The sequence below is a fragment of the Camelus bactrianus genome, chromosome 3, assembly GCF_048773025.1.
Source record: "Camelus bactrianus isolate YW-2024 breed Bactrian camel chromosome 3, ASM4877302v1, whole genome shotgun sequence".
NCBI lineage: Eukaryota > Metazoa > Chordata > Mammalia > Artiodactyla > Camelidae > Camelus > Camelus bactrianus.
Window position 1 is genome coordinate 35,737,390 of NC_133541.1, and position 22,523 is coordinate 35,759,912.

Below are 22,523 nucleotides of genomic sequence, written 5' to 3' on the forward strand. Positions count from 1 at the left end.
GTTGGATGCATCACAGATATATGGAGACTGAATCAGTAACAGCTGATAGGACAGTAACAGTATGATGTTTTCCTCACAATCTGGTTGAGGTTTTTCACCTCTTTTTTTGTTTTTGTTTTTTTTTTAACTCTAACTTGGACAAAAAAAGAAATGCTCCTCAATAAAAAACAGAATTAAAATATTTCTTCTCCATTTTTTCTCAACCAAGAGAATTCTCTTAAATAATAATATAGAATCATCCATTCATTTGTTCAACAAGTGGTCACTCAGTGCTGTAGGCACAACTCCTAGTCCCTGTGGGCGGTTCCTCTCTGGTGGGGGAGTTGGTCAGAAGGCAGGTGCTCACAGAGTAATGTGATGAAAACTGGGACAGGGAAAGCTCAGAGCACTCAGGAAATCCACCTTGGCTCAGATTTGGAAGAACCAGGAGACTTCCTGGAGGAGGTGGTTGTCTAATGGGAGACCTCACTAATGAGCAGAACTTTGCCAGGCAGGGAACAGGTGGAGGTTGAGAAGTAAAAGACTGATCTGGTGGAAGAGCTGAGTTCAATGACTGATACAGAGTTTCAGGAAAGTACATGGGGAAAAAACAGGGTTGAAGAAATAAGCAAGAGCCAGACATCTCTCTCTTTCTTTCTTGCATTTTAAGATACGCCCTGCATATACAATTCAGAGGTGGTCTGTGTAGTCCCACTATGGAATAAAGACCAAGGACATGTACAAATAGAAAAAATCAACTGCTGGAAGATAGTTTTTACAATTCAGAGTTGTCATAATTTTCCTAATTTTCTCTGAGTTGTCATGAATTGGAAAAATTTAAAATACACACTTCAAATCCTGTTCCTTGATTCTCTCTCTCCATTAAAGCAAATATTCAGACTTACTAAGGCCAATATTAGATTTTTTTTCCAAAAACCTTAACCTATATGTCTGATATTCCTGTATTCCTGTCTAGTCTATAGGCATTTTTTTTTTGGTGTATTACTTTTTTATTAAGATATAGTTAGATAAGTTTCAGGTGTACAACATACTGGTTCACAATTTTTAAATGTTATATTCCATTTACAGTTATTATAAAACATTAGCTATATTTCATGTATTGTACTATATATCCTTATAGCTTATTTATTTTCTGCCTAGTAGTTTGTACCTCTTAATCCTCTACTCCTGTATTGCCCCTCCCTTCTTCCCTTTCCCTACTAGTAACCACTGGTTTGCTTTCTATGTCTATGAGTCTGCTTTTTTTTTTTTTTTAATATTCACTAGTTTGTTTTATATTTTTAGATTTCACATTTAAGTGTTATCATTCAGTGCTGGTCTTTCTCCAAGTTCATCCCCGTTGTTGCAAATGGCAAAATTTCATTCTTTTTATGGCTAAAGTAGTATTCCATTGTATACATATACCAAATCTTCTTTATCCATTCATCTGTTGTTGGACACTTCGGTTGCTTCTGTACCTTGGCAATTGTAAATAATGCTGCTATGAACATTGAGGGACATGTATCTTTTCAAACTAGCATTTTTGGTTTTTTAGGATAAATACCTAGGAGTGGAATTACTGGGTCATATTGTAGTTCTATTTTTAGTTTTTTGAGAAAGCTTCATACTGTTTTCTGTAGTGGCTGCACCAATTTACATTCCTGCCAACAGTGTATGAGGATTCCTTTTTCTCCACATCCTCACCAACATTTGTTATTTGTGGTCTTTTTGATGATAGTTTATTCTGACAGGTGTGAAGTGACATCTCACTGTGGTTTTATTTTGCATTTCTCTGATGATTAACAATGTTGAGCATCTTTTCATGTGCCTGTTGGCCATCTGTATGTCTTCTTTGGAAAAATGTCTATTCAGGTCTTCTGCCTAGTTTTTGATTGGGATTTTTTTTTTTTGATGTTGTGTTGTGTGAGTTGTTTATATATTTTGTATATTAACCCCTTATCAGTCTTATCATTTGTAAATATGTTCTCCCATCCAGTGGGTTGTCTTTTTGTTGTTGTTGATGGTTTCTACAGGCAATATTTTAATAGGTAAATTATGCTAAAGTAACTGCTCATAAGGAGACAAAAATCTTTCAACTCTAAGCTTAATCAAAGTTAATTGATTGAAAGTATTCTAGAATGCTCTACAAAATATTAGTTTGAGAATAATTGTATAAGATGAATACGGGGAGAAGATTATTACTGAATCATTAACTCTCTTTCAAAATAATTTTTTTTCCCTCTTCCCATAATTCTTCATGCTGTTCCCTGTGATAAGAATGTTGACTACCAGCCTCATCCTTCGATGCCTATTTTTGCTTTCTCTGACCATTTTAATGTTTTTCCAAGAAGGGGAACTTATTTGCTTCTTCCCATTCATTTGGATGATTATTATTTTATTTGTCATGTATTTTAAATAGTTTTGCTACATTTAGTAGACAGAAATGTGCCTTGGACTTTTTATCCACTCTAGCACTTAATTGAGCACATGTTAATCAATAATTATAAAATATTTAGACAGAAGGCTAATGAAAGAGTTAAAGTTTCATTGATTGATAATCTAATCCTTCCCAGCTTTGACAAGGGAAAAACGTTGAATCAGATATGCCTCCTTAGTCACTGGATGCTGCTGAGTAAGTTAACCTGCTGGAGTTTCTAAAGATTAGATTGTTTCATGGACTCTGTCCATTCTTCTGTGGCCAGAAATGTCCTGTGAGTGGTACTACAGGGAAACACACAGTATCTAATTAGAAATGCTCTGTAGGATGTGAAACTAACCAAAGGGAAGGTGTTGGGACCCGTCTCTGACCTCTGCATTCTGTATTCTGGCCCTAAACACGATACATACAAGGAGAGCCCCACAGTACTCTTGCTCTGTATTTTTGCTGAGGATTCCTTTGTATAGACAGTAAACAGAAAGCCACTTAGATAACCCATCTGCTCCCTAAATAGAATATGAAAGTGCTTAGGGCATAGCAAGCACTCAACAAATGTTAGTTTTTGCTCGAGGTTTTAATATCGTTTCATTCTTTAGAGCTATGCTGACCAATATTGTAGCCACTAGCCACATGTGGCTACTGAGCACTTAAAATGTTACTTGTCCATGTCGATGTGTGCTCAAAGTATGAAGTACACACTGAATTTCAAAAACAGTATGGAAAAAAAGAACGTCAAATAGCTCATTAATCATTTTAATGTTGATTGCATGCTAGTTTGGATTTAGTGAGTTAAATAATATATATTATTTTAGTTTTACCTTTGCTTTTTAATTTTATTGATGTGGCTATTGAAAGCGTAAAACTACACATGTGGCTCACAATTGTGGCCTGCATTCTACTTCTGTTGGACAGCGCTGCTTTAGAGACCTCCCAGGTGTGGCAAGACAGCTGTACTGCAGACATTCATTAAAGAGCTTGATTAGCTGAGAGAAAAAGAAAGGGCAAGTTATAGCTGAACAGATATAAACTGTTCATTTATTAAAAATTGAAATTAAATGTGTGGGGTTTTTTTTATTGTTTTATGGTCACTTTTATCTTTAAAAAAACTATAGCATACATTTTATGTCTAATGCGAAAAAAAAATCCCTATTTCTAGGTTACTGGTTGGTTCACCTTGGAGTGGTTTTCCTGAGAACCGAATGGGAGATGTGTATAAATGCCCTGTTGATCTGTCCACTGCTACATGTGAAAAACTGAATTTGCAAAGTAAGTTATAATTAGCAATGTGATTTTTTTAACAAATAACAAAATCTCATTTGTTATATATCCAATTGAAAAACAACAAAACCAATGATAGTTTTGTCTTAAAGAAATATAGACAGCTTTTTTTCACCTTTATTTCTGTAGTCATATGGGGCCCAATTATACCCAAATCTCCAACACAGATTGATGACCCGATAAGATAAGATGCATGGGAAACATATTGCTTCCTGGACCATCCACCCCCGGACTGTAGACCACCTTCCATCAACATTTAGGATTATTTTGCTGATTACCTACAGAAACCTGAAGCTATCCATACTTCTCTCCCTCCTCAAAACAAACCATGAAGTATAGAAATTTCAGTACAAGGGCTGATTTTGGAAGTGCTGAGGAACACTCTGTGTTTCTGGTCACATCTGAATGATACATTCTAATGAAATAACAATCCCAATTTGGAATTATTTGTAATTTTTTGGATTTGCTGTTTTAATTATCCATATCTCAGATGCCTTATATTACTGAAAAAAAGTTATTAAGGTACAAGACTAGAAAGTTACATGAGGCATATTTCAAAGCAATATTTTCTGATACAAGTAAAAAGTTACTCAGTTTGATTATCATTCTCCTCAAGTACCCTGTACTAAGGAATCAGAGTTTTGAAGAATTAAGGCATGAATCAGGAAAATACACTGTTATGGGGATCAAGGGAAAGAAGAGAATCAAAAATACTCATGAGGACTTAGAAACAAGAGCAGGAGTGCTTCTCACACATCTCTGTATACCTAATTTCTAGCATAATTTCTGGCATATGGTAGGAGCTTAATAAACATTTTCAGTGGAGTGGTTGGAATATCAGTGGTGTCAAATGCTACAGAGGTTGAAGAGTTTGAGGACTAAGTACAGATCACTGACTTATTTAAGGTTGTGGGTGATATAGATCCGTGCTCTCCAAACATTTGGAACACTCACTATATGCATATAATACATGTATACAAATATTTACACATATATACATATACATGAAATTATGCTATTTATGTACATGTATGTAAATGTACATTATGCTAAAGTATCTGCTCATGTATATATACATACAATTTCTAAAAATAATAAAAATATACGTTACGGGTCAGTGTTCAAAAGTTTTATTATATAGTTCAAAAGTTTTATTATATCACCCCTAATATAGCATATCATAACCTCTGACTTTGGAATACTCACCTTTATATGTTTTATTTTTTATTTATAAAATATATTTTAGAACAATTCCTAAATAAAAATAAACTTAACAAAATAAAAGCGTACACATAGAAGCTCTGTTATTTTCTTTCTGCACTCCAGCAGACTGTATTTTGTAGTTTTCTTTCCTACAATATAAATCCAGTAGTGCTGAGAGGAGAAAACAGATTACAAGAAATTAAGGAGCAGTGAGTAGTGAAAAAGTGAAATTAGACCTCCATTTCAGGAAGTTAAGGAGTGGAGAAGAATTGGGAAAATAGTTTGATGGGGTAGCAGCTTAAAGAGAAAAAAAATTTTTAATAAAAAGGGGATGATCTATTTGTAGGGAGACTGGAAGGAGGCAATGAGAAGGAAGTGACTTTTGGTCAAGAATAGAGTTAACTAGATGGGATTAACATCTCTGGTACCTAGGAAAATGAGTCTTAGGAATAATGCTCCCTTCTCTGAAACACAAAGGAAAGAGAAGAAGTAGGACTTCTAGGAGGACCTTTAGGTAAAGATGAGAGAAGTTGAGATGACCCTTCGAGTGTGATTCTCTTCTGTGCAGTGGACAGGTTATTCACAGACAGTGATGGGATCTGGCTTGAGTCAGAGGCTTGAGAAGAAGGATGAAGTTGTAACATGGTTATCCTGGGAAATGGGGATAAACTATTTAAGGCTTTTGAGTACTCAGCCCAAAATATATATTTGTATCATTTTTAGAAATTTTATGTGTGTATATCAGCAGATAGTTTAGCATAATTTATGTATGTATACATATACATAAATAGCATAATTTTTCTATGTGTATACCTTGGCAGAGATTAGAAGATAAGAGTAAATAATATTATTGAGAAGAATTTCAAATTTCAATAGCTCAAGAACAGATACAGTAGATAACACCCTAGTTCAGTGGGAGAGATTATCTATTATTTTACATACTGGTGTTGTCATTTCCTTTTAACATTCACTCACTGTTGCTTTGAGCCAGATTCTACTATATGGCATTCTTTGATAACACTTTGAGGATATTTTTTTCTGATCCAGAATAAAGCACTAGTTAGAACCATCATGACCTTTGTAGACCCCAATCCCTAGTATCGTACGTTCTGCAGCCGCATGCATTTAATTCAGTGAGCACTGAAAGCATCTCATATCCCTCCACTTGATTATATACCACACGCACTAAATTCAATGCTATATGTCAATGTGAATGTACCTGTTTTTTTTTTTTTTTTAAAAAAACAGCTTCAAATCAATGATGAGGATTTAATCACTTTTTAAAATTTTCTCCCCTTTGAAAGGTTCCACAAGCATTTCCAATGTTACTGAGATGAAAACCAACATGAGCCTTGGCTTGACACTGACAAGGAACATGGGAACCAGAGGATTTCTTGTGAGTGTTTACTTTTCAAATTCTCATGCCTCTCAGAGTATGAAGTCAGTGTCTTCTCACCATCAATCCTATCAAACCAAAATTTTTCCCCATGAGAACTACTTGCTATTTATTTTAGCTACCCATATATAATTGGTTTAAATTTCACATAGTAAGCTATCTGACAGTTTCATTTCTTTTCTTTTAAGTTTTTTTTGAAGTATTGTCAGTTTACAATGTTGTGTCAGTTTCTAGTGTACAGCATACTGTTTCAGTCATACATGAACATGCATATATTCATTTTCACATTCTTTTCATTATAGGCTACCACAAGGTATTGCCTATAGTTCCCTGTGCTGTACAGAATAAATTTGTATATCTATATCTATCTATCTATCTATCTATCTATCTATCTATCTATCTATCTATCTAGTTAGTATCTGCAATGCTCAAACTCCCAATTTATCCCTTCCCACCCTTTTCCCCCTCTTCAAACCAAATCTTAAGGTTTACATGTTCAAGCTTGATTTGGGATAAATCACGCCAGGTAGAGAGCCAACATGAACTAACAGTATGCTAATGTGTAGATGTCTTAAGATATTCAGCAAAACCATTGCCACAGAATGTTTTGGGGAAAGGGAGCAAAAGGAACACGATTCTTTGCCCTTGGAAAATGTGCTTTGTACTTGTTGATAACAGCAGAATTCTAGCTCTCATTTCTCTCCTTCCTGTAGGAACATTCAAGACAGGTATTGCTAATTCAGAAACTCGGTTTCATAGCTACAAAGTACTTTTGTTTTTAATCATTTCCTATGACCGTTGGCTAATCTGATATTTAAGGCTGGGTATGGTCTCATCTTGTTTCATGTCAGTGTTTACTCTCATTTACTTTTTAGAATGCTGTGAAAAGTCACCACAAGTCAGTAAAAAGATGCCATATTTGAGTGATCTGGGAACAATTAATTGCATATCCAGCTATACTTTCCAAATATACTTTCAAGTGAATCAAAGAGTTAATATAAAAAGCTAGAAGAAAATAGAAGTTTCTTGAAAGAAGTAAGAATTTCTGAACTTGGAACTAACAGAAAAAACAATGTAAAAAATTGTTGAAAAGATGTGACTATGTACAAAAAATGAAAACCATCACACACCAAAAAAAAAAAGCTTAAAGACAAATAAAAACCCAATCTCATTTGACATTTCTACCAGCTCATATATATATAATTTAGTAGATCAGCCCTGTTAAAATACTCTTAGCTTAATTTAACTTTATATTAATTCTATCTATACCATCAATATGCTAACTTAAAAGCCTATGTGTATAACTGGATTACTCTAAAATATAATCAAGTCTGAACAGTGTCATTCTATTTTTACTGATAGACATTAGACAGACTTTGGTACCTTGGTAAATTAGGTATCGCTTATAATATGTGTTAGATCAATGCATAAATGAATATTACAATGAACCTTCCAGGTTTATGATCTTCCAAAGTCTGTCATAAGACTGCTTTTGTCTTTTATTTGTTTGTTTTTAAAGTTGAATAAATTAAGAAAGAAAAACATACTGAGATATAGGGATTACAGAATATGTTTCAAAATTTTTAATCTGTAACTTCAAATTTTAATATGTAATTTTATATACTTTTATATAAAATGTAATATTTTATAAATTTTACTTAAAAAATAAAATTGCAAGATAATTTGGGAGATTAATTTAACAGTCAAGGTAGCAAGTTAGAAAGAAGGAAGGGAAGGAGAGAGAGAGAAAAGAAGAAAGGAAAAAGAAAAAAGCCAAAGTTTCCTTTCCATACCTAAAAGGTCAAAATCTTAAGATACTCTTAAGAATTCTGTGGAAAAGACTGACAATCATCACTCTTTTTTTTTTTTTTAAAAGTCTTCAGTTCTGGGCTTAAAGCAGGAATGTTATTCTGGCATTGACAGTTGGCATATTCTAATTTCAACTCCTTGATGCTGTTTTCCATTGCTTTTAAAAGGAAAAAAAAATATTTTTGAATATTTCATGTGTTGTTATTTTTCAAGATGATTAACAAAAACCAACTTTGGGATGGGGGTATAGGAATCAGTAATTGGTATCTGTTATTTGGCAAACTAACCCAAGGCATCAATCATGAATTTCCCCTAATTGGCAAAATGAACCAGTTTTATAAGGGAAAAAACTATGCTTTGTTCATTGAGCATGAAATGACCACAGCTGCCTCTCCTTTGAGCGACCAACAATTAAACTGGGTCAGATAAATTCCCTTTTATTCTTCCAATCACTTTCTGCAAGTCCACACTTCTTGGTTAAGTTTTAATAATTGATCCATAGCTTTATATAAGGTTAAACTTTGTAGATTTTTTTTGAGACCATGACTTAACTTGTCTCTCCCATTTTTTTCTCCTTTTACATCTAATGATTTAAATATTATTTAATCTAATATTCCCCACGTGGTTTCATCATGATTTCATCAGGAGCTCTCGGCATTCAAGGGCTGCTGAAAGGGGGTAATGGGGGACTGGGTTAACGGAGACAGGATTAACTGGAGGATTATGTGTGCAAGAAGGCAGGTGCCAACTTGGATGACTGAAGGTTCTAGGGAGTGAGAATAGACAGTTCTGAAGTCCTCAAAGAGATATTTTGGTAACTGCAAAATTAAAGAGTGGCAGTTCATGAACCTTCTTTGTGTTTGTTTAGCACGTAGAGTATTTCAGGTTTTTTCAACTATAAATTTTCACACAAAATTTTCCGTTTGATTCTCCTTGAGAATTTGGGAGATCTGGCAACACGGGGCCTGTTTCACCCTAGCCGGCAGGCAGGAGCCGCAGTGGCCCGCCCTGCCCATGAGGCACCAGCTCCTCATTGACCGTGGTTCTCCTCCTGCCCCGAGCTGTCTCCCAGGTTTCCTGCCTGGCCCTTGAGGGTTTATGGTTTCTGCTAAATTCAGGATAAATGGAAGGGACCAGAGGAGACCTAGAGACCGAGAACTAACAATGATAATAATGCTGGCTGACAGTGATGCACCACTTGCCATTTGCCCAGCACTGTTCTGAGTATTTTCTATCTATAGACTCATTTCATCTTCACAACAACCTTACGTTAGGAGGTCTGATTATCCTCATTTTATAGAGGAAGCACCTGGGACTCAGGTAACCAAGAGACAAAAAATGAACTTTGCACGCTTTTTTCTCCTGGGTGTTCTCTGGAAAGCACCCCTGTTCTCCAGCTTGGTGGGTGACCTGATGGGCTCCTCCCTCCGCTGGCAGCCCCAGTGCCCCTGTCCTGAGCCACCTGCCTGGGGCACAGCACATCTGCGCACTCCTCCCTCCCCTCTGTTTGTTCCAGGGCACTTTCACTCAAAGGCACTGTTGACTTGTTAGGCTCAAGAGTTGACGATTCCCAGTGTCTGATTCTGGGTGTCTTTTGAAAGAATGGAAATGATTTCAGAGTTTCACGAGGTGGAGGGTTAAGGTTTTTCATGTGTTTTGTCATTTCTTTTAAGACCTGTGGTCCCCTGTGGGCACAGCAGTGTGGAAGTCAGTATTACACAACTGGGCTTTGTTCCGACGTCAGTCCCGATTTTAAGCTCCTGACCAGCTTTTCACCTGCAATTCAGAGTAAGTCATGAATGTGCAGAGGGTCTGAGCAATGCCTTACATTAAAGGAGCGGGAAAGTTGTATCAACTGGTGCCATCCTGTCTTTGTCTCATTTTTATGTGGATGTGATTTTGCCTTACCAATGGAAATGTGTTTCTTTCATCTTCTCCTGTGTAGCCTGCCCTTCCTTCATAGATGTTGTGGTTGTATGTGATGAATCAAACAGTATTTATCCCTGGGATGCAGTAAAGAATTTTTTGGAAAAATTTGTACAAGGCCTGGATATAGGCCCCACAAAGACACAGGTATGGACATACAGACACGAACCCACGACTTTCTTTCTGAGAAAACATTATTAGGTATGAGGTCTTAACCTTTGCCTTTGTCCCATTCCCATATTAAATGTGTTTAATGGTAATGTTGAAAGTTAATTGAAACTTGCACTGCTTTGATTTACTCTTATCTACGCCTTTGCCCAGGGCTGGTGTCGAAGCTTGGATTCCTGTTTCAGACACAGGCCTCAGATACGTGATACAGCATTTTAATCCTCTTTAGTTGCTTACTTTTTCCTCCTCTAATCCATGAACTTAGCAATACATTTTAAAATCCAATATGTATTTTTTCACACACATTCAGACGAATAATGAATTTTTTTCATTTACTCCTTACTGGTGAAACAATTATCTTTGAATTCTGGTGTTTTTATAAATAAGTTCATACATAGCATAGTTCTCCCATTTAGTATTTTATAGTCTTTTATCACATTCTAGTCTAGCCTTCCATTTTTTACACAGGACAAGTCTTTTCAATAATGTTGTATAGCTCTCTGTGTTTTAAGGGGCCTTTAATTTGGTTTTCTCTCTTCCTGAGGTAGGCAACCAAAACTCAGGAGCAGAAATGTCATGCTTTTATAAAACTGAATAGCATTTTTAAAGTTTTGGGTTTTGTTTTGTTTTGTTTTTGGTCTTTCTTGTTGGAGCTGCCATTTCCTGGGTCATTCCAGCTATAGCAGCACATTAAACCAATATGCACGGGAACCATTTATAAAGTCCCCAGTTCTTGGGTTGCATCTGATGCTCCAGGGTCCAACAATTGTTGAAACACTTTTCCCTGAAAGCTTTGCAGTTATCTGTATTGAAATTTGCTTTTTTTCTTCCTTATACAGTATTATAAAATACTGTTACATGTTTTACCCATTAACATTGCTTTTTAATACCAAGAGGACATTCATGTCTGCCAAAACTTTAGAGGTTTCACTGTGGGTTTTAACCAGAAAATTCTGTTAAATAAGATTGGGTACAGCACTGCTTTCTGGAGAGCATCACTGGTAGGGCCCTTCATACGAGTTTTCATGTGTATCTGCTTATTTTCTCTGTCTCTGAATGGATTACCTCCATAAAGTGACTTCTTATATTACCAGCCTTTCTCATCTATCTCCCAAACCCAATGCATCTTCTTCATTTCTGGAGGTGGTTTTACTCAGTATCCTTTCTTATGATCTGAATGTGACCTTTCTGTGAGTCCTAATACACCACATTTAAAAAAAATTTCTTCCACAACTTCATCTTCCTCACACAGAAGTCCTGGAGCTGTGTCAGGAGGTCACCACCATCTTCCTCTCATCCTAGACTTTGAAATCCTTTGAATTATTTTTGATCCTTTCCTCTCTCTCAGGTCTTACATCCTATCCTAAAATGAGGGGTTCACCAGTATCATATTTTTTTGCCGTTTTCCCAGTGCCTCATTAACTGCCTTCCTAGCAAAAGTAGCTGGTTGAACTCAGAAATCCAGGCCTTGCCCTTTCCACCTTACATACTGACCTCTATTTTAGAGATCCTTTTACCACTAGCCCTTTATTACCACTTCTTTTTCTAGAAGCTCCAAATCCTAGGCACGGAGGGTGATCTCAGTGCTGAGAACCAGGACATTAACAAATGTGTTTGACCACCTTGATCTAAAGGATTAGGGTGTGTGCCTGACCATCTTATTCAGAAGTTGGTCTGCCTCTCAGGTTTCTCACATAAGACTTTCTAATGGCATTTTCCTTGAAGGCCAGAAATTTTCTGCCCCAAATGCACATATAGGAGCTTTCTTCCTAAAGTCTATGACGAGAGGAAATCTAGCACACTAGATTAGAGGAAATCATCCAAACTGACTGTGTTGATTAGCATATCAGCTTTTCTTGTATTCAGCTATAGTTCTCTGTTTATTATATAATTATCATCAATTGATGAGATGTTATCTTCTATGATTGCTTATAATTACTAACATCTTTATATCGATTAGTAACTAGAACATTTATTTATATCATTTGACTCTTCCTGCTATGATCTTGATTCTAATATTCAGCCTTACAGCAGTGCTTAAAAATCTGTGACTATCACTCTTGAATGACAAAAGGTACACGATAGCCCCATTATCTTGCTTATCGATAAGAGCGGCTGCTGTGCACTGATGGCCTCTGACAAAGAAGTCATTCCACTGGAAGAAAATAGCTATTCTTAAGAAAAAAGTTGGAAATGACTCCCTTCAGCTATCAGTCCATGTCTCAATGCACTTTTGATTTTCATTATATTGGTTGAACAGAAATGGTTTCTAACTTAATGACAACCCTGTAATAATCTCTTCTCTTGAAGGTGGGGTTAATTCAATATGCCAATAATCCAAGAGTTGTGTTTAATCTGAATACTTTTAAAACCAAAGCGGAAATGATTAGAGCAACGTCCCAGACGTCCCAGTATGGCGGAGACCTCACAAATACATTCAAAGCAATTCAATACGCAAGGTAAGTTACGGCACTGAGAGGCCAGCATTTTGATAAAGTAGAAGTGCTTGTAAGTGAGAAAAAAGAAAGACAAAGGAGAATAGATACATGGTATGCACACTTCAATCAGAACTAATAAAGAAGAAAAGTCTAAAATATTCTGTAACTTGAACACTTTGAGATTTAAATTGTTAAATCTTTGCTTTCTAGGATTTTTATAGGCTATTACACAATTTTTTAAAGATTTTCTATGAAGTAAATAAAATGAAATTGAGAGACCTTAGGTTAAGTAGGAGATGGAGCCATCTGCAATTCATTGCTAATATTTTTGAAGGCCACGGATGACTTGAGCTAATGGCGCACTTCATACAAATTAAGAAGGGCCATAGTATCTGAAGTGTTAATGACCTTGAGTTGAATTGAAGAGCTAATTATACTTATTACAGTCTGGGGCAGTGTGACTTTCACAACTATGGAATATTCTCCTAATGCTTAGCTCAGTTTCCCTATTTTCTCAGCACTGCTGACCTTCATCTTCACTCAAGTTTTAATCAGATATCTTTACAAAAATGCTAAACACTCCCCTACTGTTAAAAAATGAGAACAGTGAGTTCACCTTCCTTTGAACCTACTTCCTGCGCTTTTTCATCCAGCTGTGCATTCCTTCCTTCCACTACCGTAATTCCTTGAAAGAAGAGTCTGTACTCTCTCCCTCCATTTCCTGAAACATAATGGCTCTGTTGCCAAGTAAACATGGTCCTCTTACTCCTCCAGTGACCCACTGGTCCCGCCTCAAGCCTCGTCCTCTTTAGCTTCCCTGAATGTTGGACAAGAATGAGCACACATTGCTATTTCTACCCCAGTTGCCATGACACCAGAAACTTCTAGAAAACCTGTCAAATTTTTGTCAACAATTTTTCCTCTTCACTGGCTTTTTCTACTTCTTCTTCACTAAACAACCCTCTTTTTTAATAGCCTTTTCTCTTAGGCCTTGTATCCACTCTCATGGATGCACAAGCATCAGCCCTGCGTGGGTCACCCCGCTGTTGTGTTGTCAGCCCTGGACTCTCTCCCAGATTCACACAGTCATCCAGCTGACTCTGAATATCTTTATTTGGAATGTTGGCTCACTTATCAAATTCAGTACATCCTAAACTTGACTTATTCTTTTCCCTACCCTTCCTCATGACTTTGCCATTTTGATTCATTTGTCTTCCTTTTTTCCCAGTCATTCTGACTAAAAACTTGGTGGTTTCCTTTTCTGTTCCTCCTTAGATCACATATCTGGTCAATCACCACATCCTGTCATTTCTATTTCTGAATTTCCTATTATATCTGGCCCCCCACCCCTTTTCTTTTTTTAAAGACAGTTTATATTCTAGTTGCTGCTTCTATCAACTGGTGACTCTCCTTCTGTGTCTCAAAAGTAGATTCCCTACAAGAAAAGATATGATTGGTTTGGTTAATCTTTTTTGTCCTTATTAAGGTGTTCTTTGGGGTCAAGCTATCTCATAGGCTGTTGGCCAATTGCCATTAGGCAAAGTACCCTTCCTGGTCCACTAAAATAGACTCAGGGGAAGACTAAGTTGACTTAGAAAGTGGCCTCCTAGGAGTCAGAGATGGCAGAGGGCCTGTATTTTTAGCAGGGAATGTGGGTGTGGCCTTTTTTCCCTGGAAAGAGCCTGAGGACCTTCTCAGGAACTTCCTTCTCAAGGAGATTGGCCACTTTCTGATAAAACAGGACTTGAATGGCTTTCATGATTTTTTCAAAACTTTGGTTTTCTCCCCATCATATCTCTTACCACTGTTTCCCAAGCTAATAGGAATCATTCCATTCTTAGGAGAATCACCTAACTTCTTAGTCACACCTTCCAGAATTGAATTACTGCTATTTCTTTCACTTTTTCTCCTCCTTCCTTCCCCACGCTCCTCCTCCTCCATTTCCCTTTCTTGTTCTTCTTGGTCTGTTTCTTTACAACATCAAATAGATTTCCAATACTCTTTCAGTAAGTATTGCCATTTCTATTGATCTTATTTCATTGAGTGCCTATAGTTACAATCTATTTTCCAAGCCCTGCAGATAATCAAAACTAAATGAGGTCCAGTTTCTACCCTCAGCAAGCTTATAATCACGCGTGAGTTCTACTGTATGTTGTAAAGAGTATAATTCACTCAAAAATTTGATGTGAGTACTGTAGTTCAAACTTGTCTGGCTGTGAAATAAGAAATATTTTTCTATATTTAGTATTGTGTTATGTAGAATACTGAAAATCTTTAGGAAATAAAATAATGTTTTTTAAGTGTTCCTTATGTATTCGGGTGAAAATATTCAGTGCATTGAATATATAAATTTGAAGATGGGAAGGCTGAATGGAAACAGATGTTGACTAAGTTGTCATCATGTAGGTGGAACCTATATGATGATACCAGAAAGAATGTGTAACCAGAGAATCCAATAGACAGAAAAATGTCGTTGAACAACTGGCTAACAATCTAGAAACAGAAAAAAGCTGAATCCTTGCCTCACTGCTAGAATCAAAATAAATTTCAACTTGACCAAAACTTGAAATCTAAGGAAATGGAACTGTTAAAGGATTATGAGAAAACTTGGGGGATTAAAGAAATAAGTCTTAGAGATAAGAGGTCCTTTTAAAATACCATGTCAAATATGAAAGACACACAGAAAAATTAGTGGATTTGATTATATCAAAACATAAAATTTCTGTCCAGAATTAATATCACTAAAATTTTAAAAATGATTAAAGAACTGACAAAATTGTTTACAATATATTTGACAAAGGGTAATTTTCTTTACTATCAGAAATCTTACTGGTCAGGAAAATGATGAAAAACACAGAAAAATGGGCAAAGATAAGGAAAAATCAAGAGTTCATTAAGAAAGAAATATAAATGGCTAATGAATATATACAAATGCTCATTATACCTCAAAATGAAAAAATGCACATTAAAACAATTATATATTATTTCTCACATGTAAGAGTGTCCCACATTAAAAAGTTAATAATCCTCATTACTAAGGCAAGTTGGTGGAGAACCATTTTTGTACACTGATGGCAATATAAATTGGTGGAATTTTTGAAGGGCAATTTAGTATTATTTATCAAAATTTGAAATGTGTAAATCCTTTGTCCAAGTAATTTAACTGCTAAGATTGTATCCTGATACATTTGAAAAAGTATGTCAAATATATCCAAAGAAAACTCTAATTAGGGAAGATACATGCACCCCAGTGTTCATGGCAGCACTATTTACAATAGCCAAGACATGGAAGCAACCTAAAAGTCCATCAACAGATGACTGGATAAAGAAGATACATATATCTTGTATGTGTGTATATACATACATACACACACACACACACACACACACAAAGGAATGCTAGCTACTCAGCCATAAAAAAGAATGAAATAATGCCATTTTCAGCAATATGGATAGACCTAGAGATTATCATACTAAGAAAAATAAATCAGACAGAAAAAGACAACTATCAGAAGATATCGCTTGTATGTAGAATCTAAAAAAATGATACAAATGAACTTATTTACAAAGCAAGAACAGACTTCTGGACATAGAAAACAAACTTATGGTTACCAAGAGGAAAGGGTAATGGGGAGGGATAAATTAGGAGTTTGGGATTAACATGTACACAATACTATTATAAAATAGATAACTAATGAGGACTGACTGTATAGCACAAGGAACTATATTCAGTATCTTACAATAACCTAAAAAAGAAAAGAACCTGAAAAAGAACAGATATGTGTGTGTGTGTGTGTGTGTGTGTGTGTATATCTATATATATATACACACACAGACATATATATATAATCTCTGTATAACTGAGTCACTTTGCCGTACACATGAAACTAACACATTGTAAATCAACTATACTTCAATAAAAAATTTAAAAAAAAAAGAAAAATTATGCCAAGATATATACACAAGGGTATTCATTACAGCATTATTTGTAAAATTCAAAATGGCCTAAATTCATAATAATGGGGGAATTGGTTAAATAAACTATGGTTCCTCCAAATAAAATCACACAGCGATTAGTGAAAGGAGAGCTCTATATGGGCTTATATGGAAAGATCTCCATCAAAATGAAAAACAGCTATATAGCACATGCCCTCTATTTGTATAAGAAGTTTAAGTAGTAACTTTTGCATATGTATCTCTAGATGAATCATTTTCTAGAAGGAAACATAAACTAATAATAGTGATTACCTTTGGAATAGTGGCTTGGTGTGAAATTTTTGTTTCATGCCTTTCCAAATGCTTTGGATTTCTTTTACTATGTGTCTTTATTACTTAAAAAAAGAAACAATTTACTATTGAAAAAATAATGAACGTCCAATAGTGAAATTTATGACAGGAATGAATATCTTTGTTCTGTTGATTAGTAGTAGTAAGTTTAATTTTCTTAGCGGAAGATAATTCTAAGGTTTCCTGATATAAATACATACACACATATCATGGAAATCATGGAAGTTATTTTTAATGCCAAGCAATGTTTATATTTTCATGTTTCTCTATAAGCTATGAATAGAATGTAGCTAAAAAGTCACCAGAACTGATAGAAAGAGCAATTCTAAATCACAATAGGTTATGCTTAAAGAATTTAGTTTCATATTTATATTTTGAACCAGAGATCCTCATAACTTTATCTTTTGGTGGTGAGTCTTTAATTTTATCTACCACAGAGATTCCGCGTATTCAGCAGCTGCTGGTGGACGACCAGGTGCTACCAAAGTGATGGTGGTTGTGACTGATGGTGAATCCCATGATGGTTCAATGTTGAAAGCTGTGATTGATCAATGTAACAATGACAACATACTGAGGTTTGGCATAGCAGTAAGTGGCTTTTCCTTTTACTTGTCTTTCAGTTGATGGATAAATGTTCCTTTATAACATCACTTCCCAAGACTGCACTTTCTTATTGGCCATTCATAACTTAATATAAAAGAATATTCTTAATCTGCTTCTTGCTGATTTTCAGTCCCAGTAAATTATGATGTACTTCTCTAGAAGGCCTATTGTGTTCAGAAATAGCTAGAAAGTGCTGATGGGAAAATTGAGGCACCGCACTAATGGCTTTTTCTCCTCTTCTTCTGTTTCCAAGGTTCTTGGTTACTTAAACAGAAATGCCCTTGATACTAAAAATTTAATAAAAGAAATTAAAGCAATTGCCAGTATTCCAACAGAAAGATATTTTTTCAATGTCTCTGATGAAGCAGCTCTACTAGAAAAGGCTGGGACATTAGGAGAACAGATTTTCAGCATTGAAGGTAAAAGAACTTCTTTCCAGAATTTTCTTTCAAAACCTTTCTTCAAGGATTCTTTTTCACCACATACTTGCTCTATTAATGTAACTTATATGCCTTGTATAGAGAGAACTCCTATAGATAGACAAAGAATGATGAATAAGTAGTTTATAAAAGGTAAAATATAAATGGCCAATAAACATAAGACAATATTCCCAATTTTAGTAATTATTTTAAAATATAAATTAAATCAGTGTTACTTTGTACCTAAAAGATAACAAAGATTAGAAATGTTTAATCTTGGAGAAATTATGGGCAAGCAAAGAAGCTCATATACTGTTGATAACATTATAAATTGTAGAACCTTTTGAGGCAGAAATTTAGTAATATCTGTTATAATCATAAATAATTTTACCTTTCTACACTGTGTGAATATTTCTTATAATCATAAAAAGTTCTACCTTTTTACACGATTACATAATTTCTGAAATTCTTGAATCTGTTTGCAACAAATGTGCACTTCTAAAATTAGAAAAATGCAGTGAAAATAAGATCTACAGTTCTTTACTTAATGACCTTGGAAGGTCTAGCCAGTATAGAAATAGCATGTGTTGGAGAGCTCACTGTAAGGAGGACTGGAAAACAATTCCCAGTTGGTAAAAAGTAACCCTCAGCAATAAACAGCGTATTTTATTCAGCAGCGACTGTGCGTCAGGTCTGGCTTCAGAAGCTGGATCCAAGGGGGTTGCATAAATTAAATATTAATTCCTATAGTCAAGTCTTCATCTTCTGATTATCCACTGGAAGGGTCTATCCAAAAAATTTTATTGCCACTTAAACACCCAGGGTATGTCTAAGTTGTCTGAATCATCATCAGAATCTGTGTCCTGAGATAATACAAAATTATTTGACTATCTGTGGTAATAATTTTGCTTCTTTGTGGCAGCCTGAATGAATATGAATGATCACAGTGCAATCTAGAAGCTAACTAGAAATGATTTTGAGTGATAGCTGCTATTATGAATTTTGAGGGAGCAATGCTCTACTTTATTAAAAATTGTATAAATCATTACATCTTCTAAATAAGTGACTATGTTGTACAGTATAGTTTGTCTTCTCCACATTAATGTGGCAGTCCAGAAATTTAACTTCCTTTTTGCAAAGATGAGTGAAATGAAGCCATTTTGGCCGCACAGTATGGAAAATGAGTTCTAATTGAGTCTTACAGTGCTAGTGTCTGAGGCAAGCCCATATGTAGAACTTGGACAGACTTTTCAACTGGGAAAATTCCTACTCAGTTGTGAATCCTGGTTCCTGAAGCCTAATCCAAATATCTCTCAGCATGGTCTTCACCACAGATCAATTGCCTGGCTCCTCCAACTGTATCTGAGATATGTGTGCATTTTTTAGTACCAATATTTAAAAGCAATAAAGTCAGCTAGGTTCTTAACTAGTAAAAAAAAAAAAAAGACAATCACTTTCATCTTACCTCACCCTCTGTGTTGAATGTTCTTTGATATCAGGAATTTCATGAGCATGCCAATAAGTACACTAATGCATAATCAAGATTAATGCCAGCTTCAAACACTACCTTAAAAGTATTGTGGATTTCTAGATCTGTTTGAATACTTCCTCAGAGATTCCTCCCTCCCAGAATCTGGTAGCTGTACATTTCTGAGTGGACATCTGAACACTGTGTGAGTTTGTATGTGTGTGTGTGTGTGTGTGTCCACACATATGTTTGAAATTTTGATTTAAAATTAATAATAGGGAGAGTACAGCTCAGTGGTAGAGCGCATGCCTACTATGCATGAAGTCCTGTGTTCAATCCCTAGTACCTCTGTTACCGCAAAAGGTAAAGACCCCGGTTCTTATCATACCCAAAAGACAAGTTTGCAGTTGGGAGACAGTGCGTTGTGTAGGGAAAGATTTTACAAAATTTATTTAAGACGAAAGGAAAAGTATGCCCCCAAGAAATGGAGGCGTGCTGATCCAAGGGAGGAAAAAGCAGTTGTTTTTTATCTCCCCTTTCTCTTATACCCTCACTTGGAGGAGATCTCTTGATTGATGGCTCGTGTCCCTGGAATGCTGAGCCATGTTTGGGCCCTTTGCGCATGTCCTTACCCATGGTGTACACAGAAAAACCCTTGGGGTGGGGGGGGGGCTAAACCTCAATGTTAATTATAATACAGTGAACGTTGGTCATGTCTGGTTAGGTCTTTTCTGCTACTGCGAGGTCGTGGCTGTTGGGTCTTAACCAGTTTTTTTTTTTCTTTTCTTTTCTTTTTTTTTTTTTTTTTTTTGGCTGGTACTTGTTTAGAAGTAAAGTCTCTTTATGCTGGAGGCGGGCATAACACCATCTTCCGGACCATATCCTCCCTCTCCTCCTCCTATCTGCCCACTGCCGCCACTTATCTAACTACCTAACACCTCCACTAATAAACAAACAAACTTAATTACCTCTCCCCCAAAATTTTAAAAATAAAAATAAATAAGTAAATAAAATTAATAACAGTGATATCATTTTTGAAACTGCTGTTCCCCAGGTACCGTCCAAGGCGGAGACAACTTCCAGATGGAGATGTCACAAGTGGGATTCAGCGCAGATTACTCTCCTCAAAATGTGTGTATTCAGGTCGCTTCCAGCCGTGCGGTCATTTGCTTAGCGCTTCTGGGTGCAGTAGCCTTGTGTAAAATGGGAAAAACAGCCATCTAGTGATCAAGAGTTCTCATTCCTAGTCACAGCCATTTGGTTTCTTTGTGCTGCTGATTTACCATCTGAAAAAAACAGGTTAATAATGCCTTCCCTTCCCTATTTCACAGGGAATTTTTATGGAAAAAAAATGATAATATACAAGAAAGCCTTTGCTCCAAGGAACAGGCACTATGTTAATTCAAGGTATTATCACTGCAGGAATTTTCTTTAAATCAATGAACTACTGGGAAAGCTTGTTAAAAACACAAAATGTTGTCATCACTGTCATTGTTAAATTCTGATTTGCTGGAGTATCTCTTTTCCAAGAGAAGAGACAGAAAAAGTAGTTGAAGAAGTGAAGCGTTAGGGGAAAATGCGAGATGGGAAGTCTTCTTAGCTCAGGGAAATGTGTTCTTTCTCAGAAACATCCATCTCTCAGGCCTCTGATTCTCATTCTGCTCAGGATGTGAGGGGAAAAGAGGCAGAGAGATCGGTGACACTGGGAAATACTTAGGGGACAATATGAACTCAGAAGATGTGACTGGCAGGATAAAGGACCCGGATCAGCTTATTTTCTCTCTAGAATGAAAGGTGCTGATGTTTTCTGGATCTCCAGTGGGTAGAGATGCTCATAAAAGTTATGGGTCTTTCTCACAGAAAAAAATGTAAATGAACCCCGCCCAGAGAATGTTTCACAGAATTTCTTGAAGTTTTTGTATTCTCCTTGAAGCCTGTTCCTGCATGCAGATTCAGAGTCCCAGAATTATCATTCACAAAATTTCATGGTCTCTTATCCTCAAAATGGGGCCCATCGTGTCCCTATTTGCTATATTTTTTAAATGACTTTGTATTTTTCAATCCAATATCGTAATCTTGGGTGTTTTCTAAGATCTAAGATCAAAAATTTAAAAATAATAAGTCCCATCGTGACCAACTCTGCCTTCTGTGATGATTTATAGCTTTGAATATGCAGGTTGGGTTTTGAGTCAACCCAGGGTGGCCTGTCCGATTTTGCTGTTCCCACTGGTGCTGACCAGTGATTGTCACAGCCATAGGTGCCTTTTGTAGCTGTGCCATTTTCAGATAGATGGGTAGGGTAGAGATGATGGAGGAACATTCGAGAAGGAATCAAGAAGAAAGAGGGAGGAAGTTGAAAATAGGCCAGGTCAGAAGAGAGTCACCCTGACCAGTCTGGGGTAGCAGTGCCCACCTCTCGTCCTCTGGCAGCAGCTTTCCTGTCTCTCAAGCGGGCTTCATATCCAGAGCCCTTCTTAGGAATATGTGAGGCTGGAGGCTCCCTCCCTTCTGATTCCTTTCTAATGGCTCACAACTGTTCAGCATTTGCAAACGTGTGCCTTTGCCTGGAAATTCAAAGATAGCTATGTGTAGTACAGATTCATCTTTAAAATGTGTCATACCAAACGAAGCCCAAGGTGACATAGCCTGTGGGAAGGCTTTTTTTTCCAGAACAAAATATATCAAAACAATTCAGAGATATGTCAACGTACAATCTGTTTAAAAGACAAAATTCAGCCAAATGAATTTGAAGGTCTAATTGGTTCTATTCAGCGATTCATGAATTGGACCGTATTCCATCTAGCCAAGAGAAAATAGAAGGCTTTTATAGGCAGAGCGGGAAAGGATGGATTGTTTCAGGCAAGGTCACCTTCCCGTGGGGGACAAAAGGTGTCTCTCAGGCGGATTACCTCACTAGTGCTGACCAGGAAATTCCAGACTGACCAGTTAAGAGGGCACTCCTGGGAGAAGCTGAAACTGGAACTAGGTTAGGTAGTAGATCTGGGTCTGGTGATGTCATCGTAGCACAAGTGATTCCATTTTTGGTCTGCTGTCTCTTTTTTGTTTGTTTTGACAATTCATATACATTTTACTTCATCATGCTTAGTTTTAT

At 36.2% G+C, this 22,523-nt stretch overlaps 1 protein-coding gene across 2 annotated transcripts in view; it reads left to right on the forward strand.

Moving 5' to 3' along the window:
* Positions 1-22,523, forward strand: part of ITGA2 (integrin subunit alpha 2) — a 95,395-nt gene that overhangs the window by 34,950 nt on the left and 37,922 nt on the right. For both annotated transcript variants that reach the window (XM_045525067.2, XM_010966302.3), the window contains exons 3-10: positions 3,573-3,682; positions 6,202-6,293; positions 9,776-9,890; positions 10,048-10,175; positions 12,507-12,655; positions 17,359-17,509; positions 17,778-17,943; positions 20,466-20,542. In XM_045525067.2, the coding sequence (XP_045381023.1) occupies positions 3,573-3,682; positions 6,202-6,293; positions 9,776-9,890; positions 10,048-10,175; positions 12,507-12,655; positions 17,359-17,509; positions 17,778-17,943; positions 20,466-20,542 (988 nt within the window). The remainder of the gene's footprint in view (positions 1-3,572; positions 3,683-6,201; positions 6,294-9,775; positions 9,891-10,047; positions 10,176-12,506; positions 12,656-17,358; positions 17,510-17,777; positions 17,944-20,465; positions 20,543-22,523) is intronic.